Below are 22,356 nucleotides of genomic sequence, written 5' to 3' on the forward strand. Positions count from 1 at the left end.
CAAACAGACTTGTGGAGTGGCATGTCTTTAGGTCTGGAGCAGAATAACAAGAATCAATTGGATAAAATATTTGCAACTGCATTTGTCCAGCAATAAGATTTATTTCTTTGAGTCAGTTTAGATAAACAAATCATTGGAATCCCTTTAGATGTATTTATGATCTCCACCCATAAGTTAAAAATGTCCAATTAAATGTGATTCAAATCTTCAAACATTTAAGCATTTATGTTCAATCTGATTAAAACTGTCATAAACCTTGATTTTTCAAGAACTAGATATTACTGGCATTTAATGCCTATCCTTAGTTGCCCTTAAGATGGTGGTGTTGAGTTGCCACCTTAAACTGCTAAGTTCCCACTGACCAAGATGCTCCCACAGTGTGATTGGGTATTAGATCCAGCAATGATGAGGGACCAATGATGCATTTCCAAGTGCAGGAACTCTTGCAATTAGTGCTGTTCTTTTGCTTACTGCCCTTGTAATTCTACATTGCATTGATATTGTATGAGCAATAGATTATCAATGAATTGATGTGTGGCTTCCACAGCAATTAAGCCATTGAAAGTATTTGCAATAAGGTTCACTCGACCACATCTTTTAATTACCGTAAATACCCCTCAGATAATCAATGTGATTGTAGACAACAGGTAACTCAGTAGAATGAATAATTGCAAGAATTAGAGGTTTTTGTAATATCCATTTAGTTTATATGACAAAAATAGAATTTGAGATTATTTATTTCTCAAGATATTTCATTTTTTTTTAAACAGATTCAGGCCATGAAGATGATGGTACGGTGGTTGATGGGAATGAGGACCAATGCTAATAAATCGGGGACCTCTACATTGAGACTCCTAACAGCAATATTACATAGTGAAGGTGACCTGACAGAACAGGGGAAAATTAGGTGTGTAATAACCAGTTGAGACAGTGTATTTGCATTTCTAGGTTTTGTGTTTGTTTATTGACTTGAGGAACAATTGGATTTTTTTTAATCTAATTAAGATATTACATACATAGTCAGTAAGATGCTTGGTTTTTCTCATTTTTACATTGTTCATTTTGTAGAGATAATTCAAACTCTGATAATAATTTCACTCCAATTGCCAAAAATCAAGAAATGGAAAATATGAACTTGAGCAGAGAATTTTTTAAAAAATGTAGAATTACTTGGGTGGGGTCATTATATGTCATTTGGTTTAATTTGGTGAAATAAATGGACAGAAGTACTGTACATCTCTGAGAGGAGCTGATTAGGGGATTGGCTTTAGGATAACAAGATAAAACTTGCTTTCTTTATCAAACAAAACTGATTCCTTTACATAGGAATAGAATAAGATTATTTGCTTTTTGAGGTGCAGTCTTAGCAATAAGCAATGCTGCACCAAGATAAGGAAGGCCTACCTTCTTTCCCTAGACTGCATTTTGGCAAGTTGGATCACCTGGATGTGCTCCTTCTGACTTAATACAGACGGGGCGTAAAAAGAGAGGCTCCGGATATCAGGACAGCTAGAAGGTGGTTGCAGGAGGCTGAAGGACAGTTACAGGACCTCGTGTCAGCAGATTGGGCAGTGTTCAAGGACTCCGCTGAAGATCTGAATGATTATACCAGGACTGTCACAATTAGCTGTGGATGAGTGTGTCCCCACCAAATCATTCAGGTTTTTCCCCAACCTGGATGAACAATAAATCCAGAACCTGCTGAGAGGTAGATCATAGGCATTTAAGTCTAGAAATTCTGATCAAAACAGAAGGAACAGGTATGATCTGCTAAAAAAGCTATCTCCCAGGCGAAGTGGAGAGTCTGGACGAAAATGGAAACAAGGGACACGCGACAGCTGTGGCTGAAAGAGGACCTCAATGCCATCTACGCTGATTTGTCGACAGTAAAAAGGAAGAACCACCCTTCTGCACCCCCATGTCACCTGATGATCCCATCCTGTCCATATCTGAGGATGACATGCGTGTTGTCTTCAGGAGAGTGAATCCAAGGAAAGTATCCGGCCTGGTCGAAGTACCTGGCCAAATATTAAAAATCTATGCTGACCAAGTGTGCATCGCTTAACATCCAATCGGGCAATGTCCAACCGCATATACACTACATTCATCGTCCGTGGTCAGATAGGGCTATAATGGAGTTCAGTCAGAAATCCTGATCAGAGAACGCAAGAATTGGACATACTAACTGGAACTGAAGAAGAGGCAAGGGAAAAGGATATTGCAAAAGGGGAAGAAGAACAGGTGCAGAAGTTCTCTGTTAAGAGCTTAGCCAAATTCTTTGCAGACCCATAACAGCTTGCTGAAGAGCACTGAAGAGATAGAACCAAACACTGAATGCTTTTCACTGATCGAGAGAAATGCTCATGCAGTGTTTGCTGCATATAAAGAAATTTAAGAAGAAAAGAAAAAGCAAACTAGGCAAACAGCACTGGACATATTCCTGAAGAAGCCAACACCTCCCCAAGAAGAGCCTCAGCCAGGTCCTTCAGGCATGATAGAGTGACAGTTCATCAATGGAGGTTCTTTGACCTGAAACTCTTCCAGTGAAACACTATGAGGAAGTTGAGAACAGTGATGTGGATGATCCTGATCCTCTGTTAAACTGAATGTGATTTGGGCTAAGAAAGTGTATACATAGAAGTTTAAAAATTGAAGAAAAATAATTAAACAGTTTAATTTATCTTAAGTTCAGTATCCCATATAGCTTTGCTCAGTATACACTGTGCCGGCCCTTCGCAGCTCCTCCACGGGGCCTCAAAATGAAGGACGAATGCGACGATCCAGCAGACTGCCCTCTAATTGGTCACAACCAAAAGAGCTTAACTGGCCTATCAGGGAAAGTGGATCACAAACACACCAATCAGTGCTGAAGGGGTTTTGACCACGCCCCTCATCTTGAGAATAAAAGCAGGGCAGTGAGCCCAATAAAGCTCAATGTTAACTACACTCAACTGGGTTCGTGTCATTCTTTCTGGGAACAGCGTGTTCTTTCTGAGCAAACTTGCATGCAGCTATAACTTCTCCTGTGCTATAGGCTCTGCAGAGCCATAGCTTGTAGCAGCTAGCTACCATACTTAATATATATGTGGTGTTCCACAGAATGTGTCGTGGACATTAGGCGCCGCCTACCTTCAATACAGATATCTTCAATATCTCACTCCAGCAGGTTGTGGAACTCACCTGTTTCATACTGGTGCCCAAGAAAAATGTAGTAACCTGCCTTAATGACTATTGACCTTACATCAGCAGTGATGGTGTTTTGAAAGGCTGATGTTGAAGTATAGAAGCTCCTGTCTGAGCGGTGACATGGATATGTTCCAAATTGCCTTTCATAGCAACAGGTCTACAGCGGTTGCCATCTCACTGGCTCTACACAAAGCCCTGGAACACTTAGACAGTAACGGTGCATTCATCATTCATCAGGATGCTCTTTATCGACTACACTTCGGCATTTAACACCATAATCCCCTTAAAACTGATCAGTAAACTCCACTGTGTAACTGGATTTTGCATTTCCTCACTTCCAGACCACAGTTAGTGAGGATTGGTAAGAACATCTCCACAATCTCCATCAGCACTGGAGCACCACAGGGCTACATTCTTAACCCCCTGCCCTACTCCCATTACACCTTTGACGGTGGCTCGGAACAACAATAACACCATCTACAAATTTGCCAAGGAATCCATGGTTATGGGTTGTATAAAGAAAGGTAATAAGTCAGCACACAGGAGAGAGATTGAAAACCTGGCTGAATGGTGCACCAACAACAACCAACAAAAACCAAAGAGCTGATTGTTAACTTCAGGAAGGGAAAGCCAGAGGTGTACGATCTAGAGATCATTGGGATCAGAGGTGGAGAGGATGACCAAATTGAAGTTCTTTGGAGTCACTATCTCGGAAGATCTTTCCCTGACCCAACACACTAATGGTATTGTGAAGAAAGCACATCAGTGCCTCTACTTCCTCAGGAGTTTGCAGAGGTTTGCTGAGACACCAGAAACCATGGCAAATATATAAAGATGTATGGTGGAAAGTGTGACATCAAGGTCTGGTATGGAGACACCAATACCCCTGAGCATAAAGCCCTGCAAAATGTAATGGACACTATCTAGGATATCACACTATTGAGAACATCTACAGAGAACACTGCCGTCGGAGAGCAGCTGCAATCATTAAAGATCCACACCACCCAGCACATGCTCTGTTCTCACTGCTAACATCAGGAAAGAGATATAGGTGCTACAAGACTCACATCACCAGGTTCAGGAACAGCTGCTGAAAATAATGCCATCAGAATCCTCAACAACAAACTCAAATAGGTACTCATTTAAGGACTCTTGTGCACTTTATTGATTTAAAAAAAAATTCTCTCTGTATTGCTCAGTCAATTTATTTGCATTTATTATCTGTTGACAGTTCTTTATTTGTTGACATGATAAGTTGTGTCCATTTTTTTGCACTAACAATAAGTGGTCATTCTGCCTCGCCCGCACAAAAAAGAACCTCGGTTGTATGTGATGTTATTTATGGACTCTGACAATAAATCTGAAGAATATACAGTTTTTGTAATATTTTCTAATACTGTATAGGCAGAGTAAGGTGTTTAATGAAATTCTCCAGGGATGTATTTTAGACTTGGTCTCAGCTTTCAACTTACTCTCATTCTTTTACAGATGTGGCTTTCCACTTTATTTGCACTCTGAAAGATACTCAAAGCAAAAATGGTGCATAAAGTGTTGCAGAATTACACAAATTGCTTATATTTTAAAAAATGTGTCGTTTTCTTGATCTTTCTCGGGTATCTGCAAATCCTGTGCCTGAATGTATTCCTATCTAAAAATTAGTTCCACTACAAGTCTCTGCAGTTGGAGAGAAATAATAATATTATTGTTTTAATTTTAAAAAATTAAAATAACCTTTGGTTCTACTGTATTTTATTGTATAGTTTTTAATGGCATAGTGTATGTGTCATTAAATGTTGAAAATATTTTCCAGTGACAGGTTCCCTACCTGATGATCATGGATGGTGGTTAAATGAACTGGAACTCATGTTTTCACCTCTTAACAGAAGACTTTGTGTGGATTTGGTGCTTTCCTTAACCTGTCTTTATGCTCAAGCATTCCTCAATAAGATACAGTGGTTAATTGAGTTAAAAAGTAGAAGCAGCAAATTGGACATTTCCCCAAAGGAAACTGTTAACTCACACATACTTTATAGCTTGTTATTTAGAGCTGACCAATTGAAAAAAATATATAAGTTGCATATTATTCTCTCATGATGATTTGAGGCTCTACGATTCATACTTTTACTTTCATGTCGAATGTGTATTGGTGTGAGCTTCCTTTTTTTTGCAGTCCTTTCTTTTCACTGCATATAGGATATAGCTGATGTGACATATGGATAGGATAAAAAGGTTTTGAGAATTTTAAAAAAACTTAATTCAGCTTTTAATTGTATATTCAACGTAAACAAAGCAGGTTGTTTTTAAGAGCTTAATTTAATCATTTGGTTGTAATTTAGTTTTAAGTAGTATTTTAAAACTTCATGTGTTTACTCCTCAGTATTCAGAAAATAAGTTTGGTTCTTAAATGAAAATCCCTGTTTAGTATTACTGTATAGTTAATAAGAAATCATGTACTACTAGAAATGTCATTTTTTGCAGAGATTGAAAAATTGATGCAGGAAACTTACAGTAGAAGTAAAGATGCTTCTTTTTTTTAGCAGATATATATTAAAAGTTTTGAGAAAAACACTGGCCAAATAAGGAATAAGTAATAAATAGATCACAAAAGGGTTATTTTCCTCATGAATTCAAAGCGTAAATGACCATCTGATTAATCAGGCTGTTTTCCTGGTTTTTTTTGCTGTGCAGCAAGCCTGATATGTCACGTCTACGCCTGGCCGCTGGTTGTGCTGTTTTGAAGTTGGCCCAGGAGCCTTGTTACTATGAAATTATCACCCTGGAACAGTTTCAGTTATGTGCACTGGTAATGAATGTAAGTGATTTTATCTCTTTAAATCTAATTTGGTATATATGTAGGTATTTATTGCTTTGGATTTCCATAAATAAACACTTTCTGACAGCATCCTCTCAATGATGGATGAGTGAACCTTAATTTTGCTTTTTAAGTATATGGCATAATAAGGCTTTCAACTTCAATAGATTTTCAAAAGTTACTGAAAACAATTCTAATTCTGTACACTTATATTATGTTCTATATTTTATGACAACAGTGAATTAATTTGATTTACTGAATTGTAAGCCTGTATCTTTAGAATACAATTAGTGTTATATGTAAGCTAAAAGCAGGATGTTCCTGAAACAAAGGTATGAATTATTAACTGTATATTAAATTTTCTTTAAAAATGAGCAACAATTTCAGATTATTTTTATTATTTCATGAAGTGCAGAAGGATTGGCAAAGCCAGCATTTACAGGTAGACCCCGACTTACAATGGGGCTCGGTTTCATGACTCGCATGTCATAAGGTGAAATTGTAAGTCGGGGTCTACTGATACAGATAGTTCGATGAGCCTCTTCTGCCGGGAGGCCAACCTAACATACCCGAACCTTATGGGAGCCTCCCGGCGGCAGCGGGGATGTCAACCTCCCAAAGTGGTGCCTAGTAACTAGAGGTAGTGATGGCACTTCTCAACCTACGTTATGATTTGGAACGCGTGTACAGATTGGCGATGCTCTCTCTCCCTCTCCCTTTCCCTCCCCAGCGACGGCAATCTGCGTATACATTCCAAATCTTTTTTTAAAAAAGTATGTTTCCTTGACGTCACTACAAGCGGAGCACCAAAATTATGACATTTAGGGGGTGTGGTGGCGGTGGGAAATGGTCTGTGTGCGCTGATGGAACTGAAGCATTTCCTTCAGGGAAGGAAAAGAAACCATGTTGATAAAGGTAGACCTCAACTTACCTTTATTCAAAACGGATTCTGATCATCATAACTTTGAAATGTCGTAAGTCGGAACATTGTAAGTTGAGGTCTATCTGTAATGATTGTGTCTTCAAGAGGTACTGATGAACTACATTACAACTCCGATTGTACAAAATGGTCAGGACCAGAACTATTTCTGATGACTGAATTTTTCGGATAACTGGTCAATTTTTAAAAACAGCCCAGTAGCAACAGCAAATCATTTGTATCAATGTTTAAACAACAACAAACAGCAAGGAAGGCTTTTTAATCATTAAAATAATGTTTAATTATCACCAAAAAATGCCGGTCTCCGGTGATTTCCAACCTGTCCCCACCGCTACCACCGATCCATGGAGAGGGTTCCTGGGCTGGTGGAACAATCACTGGTAAGTTGGTGGGTTCCTGTCTCCCCATGGGCTCTTTCTGGCAGAGGCTGTTCTGGCTTCACGTTCTGGTTTTCTATGTTGGAGCCTGACACAGACCCAGTCTATGCCTGCGCACACTCCCCCTCCCAACTGCCATCGCTGATCACCGACACCTCCCCACTAAGGTCCCTGCTCCTGCCCGGGAGCCTTAGGTCCCCTCTCCAGCCTGGGAGCCCAAGGTCCTGCTCCTACCCGGGAGGCCCCTCTCGACGATACTTGTGACAGGATATAGATATGTTTTTGGGAGATAAATTGCGGCTGGTTTTTTGATGTAGGTCACATACAAATACTTTAAAACAGATCTTATTTAAAATGCTGGAGCTCTGCTCATGCTAGACATGTCTGGGCCAACAGTCTTTGCAAAAGCTTTGGAGAGAATCCAAGAGACTTCACTAATGGATTGTTGTTTACAGAAGGCAACAGATGAAAGAACATGTTGGAGCCACATTCTGTCTGGGGGGGGGAACTTGCTGTTCTAAATGGGTCATGTGCTTTTGCAAGCAGAGAGAGTCAAACAGGCTTTCTCTCAGAGAGAGAGAGAGAGAGAGAGAGACAGATCAGTTCTACAATTTTAAAATCAGCAGCAGCAGCTGGGACTGGAACGGAACAAGCTGGAAAACTTGTGGAAAAACCCCATTTGGAAGATGGGTTGTGAGTGTTTGGTTCAGCCTGGTCAAACCACTTGTAGTTCATGCAAGAAGAGAGGACTGGCTGCCTAATGTTTCACTTGAAATAAGAGAAACAAAAAGGAACTCTGGTGACCTGAAAGAAAGAGATTATCATCTGGAGATCCCTGAGGGGCATGTTTCTTCAGCAAGACACTGAAGTGGCTGATTAAGAAAGAAATCAGTTGTGGGTGTCAGCGTACAATGAATCTCTCTCTGAAAACCGACAAGAACCTTCCTGAGTGATAACCATTTATCTTTCAAGCACCAAAGCCTGGTGAACTTTATAAATGTTAAATTCTGTGCACAGTATAAGACTTGCCCTGTAACCAGAGAACTTGGAGGAATGAGAAGTGAGATTGGACTGTGAATCGAAGAACTTTTCTGAACTTACACACACATTACATACACGTGTGCTTAAAATTAAAAGGGGGTTAAGTTAGGTTAGTTAAGTCAATAGTGATAAGTTATAGTGTGATTCTGTTTTCATGTTTAAAAATAATTAAAAGCAACTTTTGTTTAAGTAACCACTCCTCAGTGCCCTACCATTTATGGTGCATGTCCTTTCTTGGTTTTGTTCTTCCAAAATGGAACACCTCACACTTGTCTGCATTAAATTCCATCTGTCATTTTTCAGCCCATTTTTACATTTGGTCCAGAACTCTTTGCAAGGTTTGGAAACCTTTCTCATTGTTCACAACGCCTCCAATTTAGAATTTACAATAACTTAGAAGAATTATTCGAATTTCACAATAGACTTTAATTAAGTAAGAAAGCCAAGCCCTGGCATGATTATGCTACTAATTGTTGTTCAACTTTATTATCATGTGACTGTACATACACAATCAGACAAAACAACTTTTTTCTGGACCATGTTGCACACATAAGTACATTACATATAATAATCACATATAGTTTAAAATAAATAGATCTAAATATTTTGGGATGATTTATTCGATTACCAGATATTGTTCTTCAATCTCAATAGCTTGAGGGAAGAAGCTATTTCCTAGCCTGGCAGCTCTGATTTTAAAGCTCCTTCACCCTCTTCTTGATGATTGTGGTCAAAGTTACTATTTGTTGGATGGGAAAGGACCTCTTTTATTTTAAATCTAAATTTAAAAAAAAATGGTTTTAAATGTATCATACAGCATAGGGTAACTGGACATTTTGGGCCATGAACCCATGTGCCCAAATCCCTGGTACATTTTGAACAGTGGGAGAAAACCAGAGGAAACCCATGCAGAAAAGGGGAGAGCGTACAAAGTATTTATAGGCAGTGTGGGATTTGAACCCCAGTCCTAATCGCTGGCTCTGTAACAGTGTTGCGCTAACGTCTAAGCTAACTGTACCCCCCTATTTTTAAAAAAAATCTTATTTAAGCAATAGTCTTCCAGAATATTATTTTTAGTGTCCTTTCAATTACCTTTGCACCTCCCTCTGCAACTGGATCCTTAACTTCCTCTTTGGAATACCACAGTCAGTGTGAATCGATAACAATATCTTCTTGCTGACAGTCAACACAGACACATCTCAGGGATGTGTGTTTCTCTACACCCATGATTGTGTGGCTCGGCACAATTCAAATGATATCTACAAATTTTCCCATGATACCTTGGTAGTTGGCAGAATCACAGATGGCAATAAAGAAGTATACAGGACTGAGATATTTCAGCGAGTTGAGTGGTGTCACAACAACAACCTTGCACTCATTGTTAGGAAAACTAAGGAACTGGTTGTGGAGTTCAGGAAGGAGAAATCAGAAGAACTCAAACCAGTCCTCATCAACAGGTAGCAATGGAAAGGTTAAATTTACTTGGTGTCAACATCTTTGAAGATCCAACCTGAGACTATCATGTTGATGCAGTCACGAAGAAGGCTCACCAGTGGTTATATTTCGTGAGGAGTTTGAGGAGAATTGGTATGTCACCAAAGACTTGCAAATTTCTACAGGTGTACCATGGAGAGCATTCTGACTCGTTGTATCACTGTCTGGTATGGAGGTGCCAATGCACAGGAAAAGCCTACAGAGGGTTGTAATCTTGCCTTTTAAAGACCCCTTTAATGTCTCAAGAAAGCAACCTCTATCATTAAGGGCCTTCATCATCCAGACCAGGCCCTTTTCTCAATACTATCATCAGGAAAGAGGTACAGGAGTTTGAAGACGTGCACCCAACCTTACAAAAAACCTTCTTCCCTACTGCTATCAAATTTTTGAACAGATAATGAACCTATAGACACTACCTTACTTTATTTTTTATTTTTTGCACCAATTATTTGTTATTAAATATTGTGTTTACAGAACCGTATATAACACTTTTGCACCTGTGATGTACAATACTGCTGCCGCAAAACAACAAATCTCGTAACACATGTTCATGACAATAAACCTGATTCTGATTCTGAAATTCTGCCTTGATCTTTTGAGAAGATGTAGGCAAAATAACCCAGTGCAAGGATTGGCAAATGCAATTTATCTCTGACAACTGCGATATGTTACCTTTGGAATGCTAAACTGGGCTTGGACTCGACCAGTGAATTGCAGGACTCTGAAGAGTTGAAGAACAGAGAGAATTGAGCATGCTAGAACATCGTTTTATGAAAATGGTGACACAGGTAAAGAGTATTGTGAGGAAGACCTTCATCATGCTTGGCTTCATCTATCAGGATACAGAAGCATGCAGAAGCATGGATGTCCTGCTGCAACTATGCAAGAACTTGATAAGACCATATTTGAAATATAGTGTGCAGTTTAAGTTGCCTAATTCTAGGAAGGATGTCATTAAGCCAGGAAAGCTACAGAAAAGTTTCACAAGGATTTTACCGAGACTGAGAGAGGCTGGATAGGCAGGGACTCTTCTTCCAAGAGCATAGGTAGCTGAGGTAAGACCTTACAAATGTATATAAAGTCATGGGGAGCATAAATAAGATAAAGAGTTGTAATATTTTTTTCCATGGTCAGGGAGGGCACAGATTTAAAATGATAGTAAAAAGATTTAATAGACAGCTAAGCTGTACCTTTTTCAAGCAGGGAGCATTAATATGTGAAACGAATTACCAAAGGAAATGGTTGAGGCAGGTACAATTGCAACATTCAGAGGACACTTAGGAACATGGATAGAATAAGTTTAGAGGGATGTGACCTAGTTTTGATAGATAACTTGGTTGCATAGTCAAGTTGGGCTGAACGGCCTGCGATCATGCTATAAAGTCTGAGTCGATGAGTACATTACTTGAAGGAACTAAAGTCCTGTCCATCATTTATCTCACAGTCAACATAGCTAAAATGGATCTGATCATAAATGTAAAAAGTAAAACACAAAAGTCTGCAGACACTGATTGAAATAAATATATAACTGTCGTTTTGGGCTTGAGCTCTTCATCAACACTCTCTTGTTGAAAAGAGGCAAAAAGTCTACTTTCGCTGACAATCTGATTCCTGAAATATTTGTGTAGCTTTATATAAATTAATTCCATGACAGTTTTTAATGACATGGATACCATTTGGCCCTTTTTGATCATACCAGTCCCTTTCTATTTGGTGCTGGAATTATTTTCTCTCAAGTGATTATTGTGACAGAATATATATAGAGTACAGAGTAGTTTTTGGGAGATAAATTGGGAAAGGTTTGTTAGAGTAAGTCACATACAAACACTTTAAAACAGATCTTCTTTGAAATACTGCAGCTCTGCTAATGCTAGATATAGTGGCTTCTTTCAGCTTTTGCAAGAGCTTTGGAGAGTGCTCAAGAGAATTCACTATGGATTGTGATTTACCAAAGGCAACAGATGAAAGAGAATGCTGGGGCCACTGCTGTCTGGAAGGAGAGCTTGCTGTTGTAAGAGGGTCATGTGGTTTTGTAAGCAGAGAGAGTCAAACAGGCTTTTTCTCAGTGTGTGTACATGTGTGTGTGAGAGAGAAGCAGAGATCACTTGTACAGTGTTACAGCCAACAGAAGTAGCTGGGACTGGAACAGGACAAGCTAGCAAGCCCAACTGGAAGACTGACTGGTCAAAGCCCTTGTGGTTCATGCAAGAGGAGAGGACTGGCTGTCTAATGTTTCACGTGGAATAAGAGAAACAGAAAGGAACTCTGTGGTGACCTGAAAGAGGTTATCATCTGGAGAACCCTGATGGGGCAAGTATCATCAGCAAGACACTGAGGTGACTGATGGAAGAACACATATCTCTCTCTGAAAACTGACAAGAACCTTCCTGAGCAGTAACCATTTACCATTCAAGCACCAAAGCTTGGTGAACTTTATACATGTTAAATTCTGTGCACAGTATTAAAATTGCCTGCAACCAGTAAACTTGGAGGAATGAGAAGTGAGATTGGACTGTGAACCAAAGAACTTTTCTGAACTTACACACACATTACACACATGTGCGCTTAGAATTAGAAGGGGTTTAGGTTAAGTAAGTAAATAGAGTTAAGTTAAAGTGTGATTCTATTTTCATATTTAAAGATAATTAAAAGCAACTTTTGTTTAAGTAACCATTTGTCTTGGTGAATATCTATTGCTGCTGATTTTTGGGGTCCTCTGGGCTCGTAACATCGTACACTTTTTTTTGAAAGCCATGATTAATTTTGTCTTCAACCTGATATGCAGTAAGTTGCTATTCATTTCCAGTGTTTTTTTATGTATTCAAATTTTCATCACATTCCATTTTGAAACTTTTTCCCTTTTATTGATTTTAAAACAGCTCTTTATTTACCCTTCCTAACATTATCATGATCTTTTTATTGGGCTGCATGAGACTTGTAAAGGATTGGTTCTTTGAGCCAATATTTAGTATGATTAGTTGTAGATTCATCAAACTCTTGCTCATCTTCTGCTGAGTGTCAGCTTTGGATACAGAAATCTTGTTTAAAAAATAGTCTAAATCTTACTTGAGGGTCATTCAGTTTCATTTTTGTGGTCTTATTTGTCATGCATGAGCTGTTGATTTCTTGTAGTGCCGGCAGTCCCAAGCATTAAAATTGAGAAGCATTTTTAGCATGTTAATGTTTAATTTTTGTGTAGCTCAGTACATTTCTAAAATCCCAACAAATTAGTGTGTTAACTAACTTGCAGCATGAAACCTGAAAGGGCGATTATTTCATTAACCTTTTGATTACTAAAAGAATAGAAAAACTCTTATTTGGCATTTATTATATGACTAATGTTTAAATTAATCATGAGCTAGCTCACCATTTGTGCTACTGAGCTAGCTAAATTCACAACACTTATGGAAATTAAGAAATATAATTTCAACATATTTAGTAATTTGTAGGAAAGTAACATTGAAAATATTTAGATTTTTGGGGCGTGGCGTGATGGCATAGGGAGAAGATGTGGGAAGACACCTCCCCCGGCAGAACTATTCAAAACCCGTTTAAAAGTTATAAAAAATGTTTTTATAACTGTTGACTATACTGTTGAAGTACCTTATAAATAGTTATGAGGAAGACTAAAGATCAAATAGTAAAAAAAACCGGCTACTAAACAGCCAGTAACTGCTGAAGAAACTTGGCCTACTGTGCACATGGAGACTCCGGCATTGATTTCAATGCAGCCCCGACCACAGCAATCATTGATGGGTAGGGTCTATACCATGCCAGTGACAACCTCGTGTACTTGTTAATATCCTTCCTATAAATCGATGACTAAAACTGCATGCAGTACTCGAAATTTGGCCTCACCAATGCCTTGTACAGTTTCATCATTACTTCCCAACTCCTATATTCTATGCATTGATTTATATAGGCAAGCATACTAAAGGCCTTCTTCACCAACCTATCCACATGCACTCCTACCTTCAGGGAACAATGCACCGTTATTCCGAGATCTTTCTGCTCCACTGCATTCTTCAGTGCCCTCCCATTTACCACATATGTCTTGCTTTGATTATTCTTTCCAAAAGTGGGTGGGGTTGCACTACTTGTTAGAGAAAATATTATAGCAGTGCTTAGGTGCGATAGAATATAAGGCATTGGTGAGGCCAAATTTCAAGTACTGTGTGCAGTTCTGGTCACCGATTTATAGGAAGGATATTAACAAGATAGAGATAGTGCAGAGAAGATTTACAAAAATGTTGCCTGGATTTCAGCATCTGGAATACAAGGAGAGATTGAGCAAATTAGGTCTTTATTCCTTGGAACGTAGAAGGCTGAGAGGGGATTTGATAGAGGTGTTTAAGATAATGAGGATAGATAGAGTTGATGTGGAAAGGCTTTTCCCATTGAGAGTAGGAAGATGGATACAAGAGGTCATGGGTTGAGAGTTGACAGGGGGTGGTTCTATCACACCTAAAGCAACTAAATCCAGGAATATTTAGCTGCCAGTCACATCCCTCCTGTAACCATGTTTTACTAATCGCAACCACGTCATACTTCCAAGTGTCAATCCATACCTTCAACTCATCCACCTTCCTTACAATGCTCCTAGCTTTAAAATATATGCATTTTAGAGATTTCCCACTTTTTACTTCCTATCTTTACCAACAGCTCTCTTATGATCTTTTGCAATCGACCTCTGTCCATCTTCATATAGAGCATCCACTTTTTCTATCACCTACCTTTCCCCCTGCAAACACTGTCTACAAGCTTTCTCTGATTGCACTCTAACCTTCTTGCAGTTCTCCTTCATTTGGTTCCCTCCCCCAAGCCATTCTAGTTTAAAGTCTCCTGAGTAACCCTAGCAAACGTCCCCGCCAGAATCCTGGTCCCCCTGGGGTTCAAAGGCAACCCTTCCTTTTTGTACAGGTCACACCTACCCCAAAAATGGTCCCAGTGATCCACAAACTTAAATCCCTGCCCTTTGCTCTAGCCCTTCAGCCACTCGTTCATCAACCATCTCATTCTATTCCTGCTCTCACTGTCAGGCAGTAATCCCGAGATTACTCCCTTTGCGGTCCTTTTTAACTCTCTACCTAACTCCCTGTACTCACTTTTCAGGACCTCTTCTCTATTCCTCCCTATGTCGTTGGTACCTACATGTACCACGACTTCTGTCTCATCTCCTTCCCCTTTTAGGATGTCCTGGACTTGAGCAGCAACATCCCAGACCCTGGCACCAGGGAGGCAAACCACCATCCGGTTCTCCTTGCTCTGTCTACAGAATCCCCTGTCTGTACTCCTAACTATCGAATCCCCTATGACTATTGCCCTCTTCTTCTTTTCCCTATCCTTCTGAGCCTCAGAGGCTGACCCAGTGCCAGAGGCAGAGCCACTGTCGCTTTCCCCAGCTGGGCTGTTTCCTCCAACAGTACCCAAAGAGGAGTACCTGTTGTTGAGGGCCACAGCCATAGCGGTCCTCTCTACCACCTTACTATTCCTCTTCCCTCTCCTAACCGTGACCCACCTGTCATCCTCCCTTGGCCCTGGCGTGACCACCTGGCAGTAACTCCTATCTATGAAGACCTCACTCTCCCTGACCAGAGCGAGGTCATCGAGCTGCAACTCTAGTTCCCTAACACAGTTCCTGAGGAGCTGCAGCTCAGCACACCTGGTGCAGATATGGACGTCAGGTAGGCTAGAAGACGCCATGACTTCCCACATCTGACACAGAGAACAGCAAACTGCTCTCACGCTCATCCCTTCTCTCTCCTTTCTCAAATAAGTAGAAATTACTAAAGAATGCGAAAGCAATTAAACAGTCTTACCTTAACTTGACAAGCTCAACCGAAGCCTCTGCTCACCGAAGCCTTTTGAGCCAAAGCCTGAATTCCTCACTCCTTCCCTGTCCACTCAATCCCTGGCCGCTCCTCGCTGACCGCTCTTTTACCTTACCCTCTTATTATTTGCCCTCTACCAGTTAACCCTGTCAGTAACTCCTCGCCCCACCTCCCCTGGACGCCTCTGAGACCGACTCCAATGGCTCCCTGCTCGACCCGCTAGGCCCTAGCCCTGGTAAGTATTTTAATTACAGTACTTACCTCTCCTCTTGCCAACCTCTATAAGATATAGATTGGTTCATTATAATTTTATACATCAGTTATATTTAACTTCTGAGAAGTTAAGGAAATATAAGTTTATTTCTTCTGATTTATGTTTTAGGTGCCATAGGCAAGTTGGCTCTTTCTTGCATTCTACTTGGTTATGTGAAACAGTGAGATCTTTTTGAAATAGACTTATGGAACTTTTAGAAGTTTTATTTAAATTTAAAATTTTGCTTGATCCTACGTTATTTTTATTGGGTTATATTAAGAAATTGAGTTTGGAATTAAAACTAGATAAGTCTCAAATTGCTTTTTTGAGTCTGGCGTTAGCCGTGGCAAGAAAATGTTTGGCAATTACTTGGAAAATGAGACTGATGTAAGTATTGAACGGTAGCATTTGGAAATGAGGAATTGTATCCCATTGGAAAAGATAACGTTGTGACGATGCACATCTCTGTAAGCGAACCGGCCCCATTTGTACCGCTGGGCTGGCAGGGCAGCTTCAGAAGATAGCACCGTCGGGGCTTGCTCATTGCCTCGTGGCTTAGGCCACAGCTCGCGACCTGGGCCATGTGATGACGTCACCGCTGCGTGGGGCAGAACTCTTGTTGGCCTTAAAGGGGCGCGTGATTCTCATGGCGTGGCTAAAAGGACCCAACTGGACAGATGAGCTGCCGAGGGTCCTGTTTGGCATTCGAATGGCTCCGAAAAAAGATCTCCAGGTTTTGTCCACTGAACTCGTCTACGGTGCACTGCTGTCGCTTCCAGGGGAGTTCTTCGGAACAGGCGCCAAACCCGGAGGTGAGACTCCGACCCTTCTCGCGGACCTCCCCAACAGGCTCACCTCGCTGGCACCCCCACCACGGCAAACACCCTGTGAATGTCCCCAAAGAGCTGGTCTCAGCGGAGTTCGTGTTCCCATGGGAGGGCCCGTACAAGGTCTCCATCGATCGGGAAAGACTCACTCTGGACATTGGAGACAGGGAGAAACTTTTCACAGTTAGCAGCATGTGGACTTAAACCAGCCCATGCAGATGGCTCAACCTAGATGGAGGGGCAGGACGCGTAAGCCGGTTCTGAGGGGGGGTTGTGTGACGGCGCACATCTCTGTAAGTGAACTGCTCTGTTTGTACCGCCGCGCTGGTGGGGCAGCTGCAGAAGATGGCGTCGTAAAGGCTTGCTCATTGCCTTGTTGCTTAGGCCACAGCTTGCGCCCTGGGCCATGTGATGACGTCACCGCTGCACAAGGCAGAACTCTCATTGTCCTTAAAGGGGCACACGCAAAATTCAAATAAACAGTTCTACTGGAAACCCCACCGAGTTCAGTGGTGTATTTTCTGTGTTTTAGCAGCCACTGCAATGTATAATTTACATAATAATTATCCGTTCTTTGTTAAAGTTTAGAGACCCTATACGAGATATATGGGTTTGCATTTGTAATAGTTCTTTTTCCCACAGGTGGTGGGGTTGCACCAAACCATGGCAATTGTTGATGATTGTTATTCAAGTTGATCTCTTCTATTTTCTATTTTTTTCTTTTGGGGTAGATTATTGGGGGGTGGGGGATTAGAGGGGACAAATATGATGTATCTACTTGTATTTTGATCTTGATTGTATGACTTAATTTGATTAATAAATAAAATTTTTAAAAAAGAGAAAATATTTAGTTTTCAGCATCTGCAGTTGTTTTTGCTTTTCAGCTATTTGCACTAAACTATAGGATAGAGCAAATAACAAGATGCTAGAGGGATTCACCAGGTCAGGCAACATCCATGGGTAGAAATGGTCAATCAACATTTCAAGATGCAAAATTTCAAGATTCAATTTATTGTCAAGTAATAAAAACAGTGTCATATTACTCAAAACTGCTTTTGTCTTCTGTAAGGCAGACCAATTCACCAACGACAGAAATTGTCTGAAGCCCTTCTTACATTCAGAGAAAGAGAAGCAAAAGAGAGTTTCCCCAGAGTCTCTCAGTGTCCCTGGATTTGCCTCCAGCACGCCCGCAGCCCCTGCAAACCATCGGCAACCTTAGCTCCAGGTCCAAACCTCCGATACGGTTAGGAACTCTTCAGCGCACTCGACACCTTCTCACATCCCAGTTCTGATACCTGGTACCATTTCAGCCAATTTCAAGCCAGTCTCCATCAGCCACAGCCTCTGTGGGTTCCACACCTCAAGTCACCAACAGCCTGTGTGTTCCTTCAGTTGCAGAACCTCTCACTGGTCTGCAGCCATGGTTATCATCCCATGGGTCATCTTCTCTGCTCAGATGGAGCGCATGGTCTCCCCGTTTTCTGGTGCTCTGTGCCAGTCCTCCGCTTCCTTGGAGTCTGCAACTCCTCACGCCTGCTGCAGATCATAGGTGCCACCATCTTGGGCACAGTCCCTGCAGTTGCAAGATTTTAAATAAAATTATTGTTGGCTCCTTTTAAAGGCCATTCAAAGCCTACACAGAGCCGACAGCAGTTGGACTGGGTGGTTGGATCCCGCGGGAGTGCTATGTCTCTGCTCTCCATTCTCTGTGAGTCTGCACCAGCGGCAGCGCTGCCATTACAGTAGTTCCAGCAGCCCTGCCATTTTATCAGCATTTCAGGCCCGAAGTCCCACGTGGGTGGCTGTCGGCAGCAGGGAGGGAGGCTGTTGGCAGCGGGGTGGGGGGCTGTCGGCAGTGGAGATGGTGGCTATTTGGGTTTGATTATCCATGGGCACTCTTGACATATATGCATCTGTTCCATGACCCGGCTCTAACGTGGTATGAAATCTTGGACCCCCAACTACCGTGTTCTAACGAGGTTTTACTGTACTATAAGCTTGGTTATATTTTCCAATTCAGGATAATATCTGACTTGGAGGAGATCCTGCAGGTGTGGTGTTCCCCTGTCAGCTTATCCTCCTTGTTAAAGTCATTGGTTTAGAAATTGTACATTGATAAAGCTTTAGGAATTGCTGCTTGAGTGGCCGAGGCAAGCAATTATGCCACATTTTGTAGATGGTAGACTTCAGTGATCCAGGAGTGATGGAGGGAAGGATTACAGTTTATTAATATCCAGTAGGGATGTGGAGCTCCCATAAGAGTTTTGCTTATATGAAGTTTCAGTCCTCCTAAGGTAAATTGAAAGGCAATAAACTGGCTTGCAAGTGTTATTCATGTTCCAGGAACAATTATTTTTAAAGCTTAATCATTTTAAGTATTTAATGTGGATAATAGGAATGTAGTAATCATTGAACTTTAATAAAATGTTTTATAGATTTGCTTGTAAAGCTGTGGAAATCAGTTTTGTAAGTTACTACAATTTATGCCTTTCAACACATAATTTGGAATAAAGAAAGAGGAACTGGAAGGACTCCGCAGGTAAAGCAGCATCCATTGAGAGAAATGGACAGTTAACATTTTGGGTCAGGAGTCTTTTTCAGGAGTTTCTCTTGCTGAATGCCTCCATTGCATGTCAAACGGTTACAGTTAAAACAGTGCTTAGAGTTTTTGGAAGTTGGAGCTTTTGTTGATTCTTCAAAATAAAAGAGGGAATAGAAGGTACATTGTGAAGTGATGTGAATCAGTGAGAAATGTGGGTATCTGTAAATTGTGATATGTCAGTTTAAGCATTTTGTTCATAATTTTTAATTGGGCAATTTTCATATGTCTGTTTCAGTAAAATGTATTTATTCACAGGATGAATGTTATCAAGTGAGGCAGATATTTGCACAGAAACTCAACAAAGGACTTGCCAAGCTACGACTACCACTGGAGTACATGGCAATTTTTTCACTATGTGCAAAGGACCCAGCAAAAGAAAGAAGAGCACATGCCAGGCAATGTCTGGTGAAAAATATTAACATTAGGAGGGAATATCTGAAGCAACACGCAGCAGTGAGTGGTAGGTGTCACACGTAAAATAAATAAAATAGACATTGCGGCAGAAGAAATTCTGTTAGTTTATCTTTCTTATTCAAAGGAGTGTCCAGCATTCTTTTTCCTGAAGCAGGAGATAATTCCACAGTATTAGCGGTTTCTTTATCAGAATTACTGTTTTTAAAATGCTTTCATCCCAATCAAATGATCAACACAAGAGGATAGCTGGAGAAGATAGCTTACATTAAGGTTTTAAAATAAACAGCTTTTTTGAAATGAAAGGAATTTTTAGAGTATTCACTGATGAATTTAACATTATCAGTTGATAAATGTGTTATGATTTTAAAATTATTAACTTCAAATATTATGACAATTGCACTTTTTTTCCAAGTTCTTCAGTGACCCTACTTTCTTCTGATGGTATGCTTTATATATGATTATTTTTGGACATTCAGCTAACAGCTTCTAAGATAACTCCTGTTCTTTTTTTTGTGGTTGGCAGTATTTATTGTTCAGTTATGCTTTCCAAAATCTGGAATAGGGAAATTAACGGTGTTCTGTGAGTGTGTACTTATCTGGCAAATGCTTCTTGCTGGGTAGGCTCTGCTTCAACCCCTTGTTGGAGTACATTAGGGTGACATTGCTGAATTGCCTGCAATTATTGACGAGCAGTAATGAAAATGGTCATCAAAAAAAAAACACTAGATTTTGTGTATTTTCTGTATTTGAAATCTTATGGTAAAATAGTGGTGAATTTATACAGTGTCAAATTACATTCAATGTTTTTGCAGAATAATGCACTGTTTCTAAATGATAATTGTCAAAAAGTCACTACCACTTAAAGAATGTTACTTTGTTAATTACACACAAGTGCTTTTCTTCCCATTGTTTTTACCTTGTCAACTGTCCCACATATAGAATGTGAGATCTGGCCAGTGGATTTAGAAAATTTTGTTCCATCATTTCTCCATTCTGTCCTCCAAAGCACATGAGATTTGGCTTCAAATACCCTATCAAACTTCTGCGGGTGAACTGTGGAAAGTATACTGACTGTTTGCATCACAGCCAGGATTGGTAATTCCAGTGCCTAGGAACACTGCAGAAGGTAGCAAACATAGTCAAGTGCATCAATGGCTTTGACCTTCCATTCATTAAAGACATTTATGAGGAGTTGCTTCAAGAAGGCAGCCAACATCATAAAGAACTCCCAGTCAGCCTGTACAAAACATCTACTCACTGTTAGCTTCAGAAGAAGTATAGAAACCTGAAATCCAGTACCTCTGAATTTAAGCACTCCCCCGCCCCCCACCCCAATGGCTATCAGGCTTTTGAACCTCCCCTTACTACACTTATCATAAAGTACTCCAAGACTACAAAAAGGATTGTCTGCACTATATTGTAACACTTTTTTTATTACACAATGATAACTTTATTTATATCTGTTTTTAAGTTTTTTTAACAAAGTACCTGTTCAGCTGCAGCAAATAAGAATCTTGGTGCATCTGCACAATGTGTATGACAATAAACTAATTTCTCATGGCAATGATGCTGATAAATTCTGCAACTTGTGCAGAATATTGATGAGCTGATAAGAGCTGAAGCATCTGTCACAACAGGATACCTTTAGTACATTTTTATTAGCTTTAGTTGGTTTTAAATCATGCTTTGTAAGATGGTTAGCGGCTTTAACAATGAACAAGACTAATATCTTGAACGGAGTTCCTATTTTGATTAGAGTGATGTTTTCTCAAATAAGTAAGTTTCTGTTATTTGCACATAATGCTACAAGAAACAACGTGCCACATGAAATCGGGGTTCTGGTGAGGGTAAAGTCATCTAATGTGAATATAAAATTTTGGAAATCTAAGAACAGACCATTCGTATTTTCAATCTAAATAAAGGGTCTTACCCTGAAACGCTGACTGATCATTTCTCTCCACGGATGTTGCCTGGCTCGCTGAGTCTCTCCAATTTCTCTCCATTCACTCACTATTCCAGTATCTGTAGTTTATGTGTTTCTTTGGTTAATTTTTATACTGTCTTTGGTGACATAATTAGGGAAATTATTTTTTGCATTCAATGAAAAGTTTGTCAGTTAATGCTGACTTGCAGTTATAATAAGATGCCCTTTATTTGAATATTTGGCACTTACTAATATTTTTCCTTTTGCACAACTTCAGAAAAATTATTATCATTGCTGCCCGAGTACGCTGTTCCCTACACTATTCACCTTCTTGCTCATGATCCAGATTATATAAAGGTACAGGATATTGAGCAGCTGAAGGATATTAAAGAGTAAGTATACTGTCTCATTTCACTGTAATGTTTTGATATTTACAAAATAATTTAACCTTGCAGAGATGTGTGTAAATAGGTCTTGTCATTCTCTATGTTATAATTTAATATTTTACCTCCATATCTAATTCTGCCTTTGATCTTTGTTCACTTGCCCTGCATTTGTCTAATGGATGGTTAATTTCTCCTTTGTTTTCTTCCTTTCACTAATCTCTTTCTCTCTCCCCTTCCTTCTCCCCACCTTGTGTTGTATACTCACTTTG

The 22,356-nt window shown here is 40.1% G+C and overlaps 1 protein-coding gene across 7 annotated transcripts in view; it reads left to right on the forward strand.

Moving 5' to 3' along the window:
• The window catches only part of pds5b (PDS5 cohesin associated factor B), a 275,445-nt gene that overhangs the window by 223,889 nt on the left and 29,200 nt on the right, over window positions 1-22,356 (forward strand). For all 7 annotated transcript variants that reach the window (XM_069891625.1, XM_069891623.1, XM_069891620.1 and 4 more), the window contains 4 exons: window positions 771-907; window positions 5,875-5,998; window positions 19,619-19,823; window positions 21,979-22,093. In XM_069891625.1, the coding sequence (XP_069747726.1) occupies window positions 771-907; window positions 5,875-5,998; window positions 19,619-19,823; window positions 21,979-22,093 (581 nt within the window). The remainder of the gene's footprint in view (window positions 1-770; window positions 908-5,874; window positions 5,999-19,618; window positions 19,824-21,978; window positions 22,094-22,356) is intronic.

The sequence above is a fragment of the Narcine bancroftii genome, chromosome 7 (genome assembly GCF_036971445.1).
Source record: "Narcine bancroftii isolate sNarBan1 chromosome 7, sNarBan1.hap1, whole genome shotgun sequence".
Classification (NCBI taxonomy): domain Eukaryota; kingdom Metazoa; phylum Chordata; class Chondrichthyes; order Torpediniformes; family Narcinidae; genus Narcine; species Narcine bancroftii.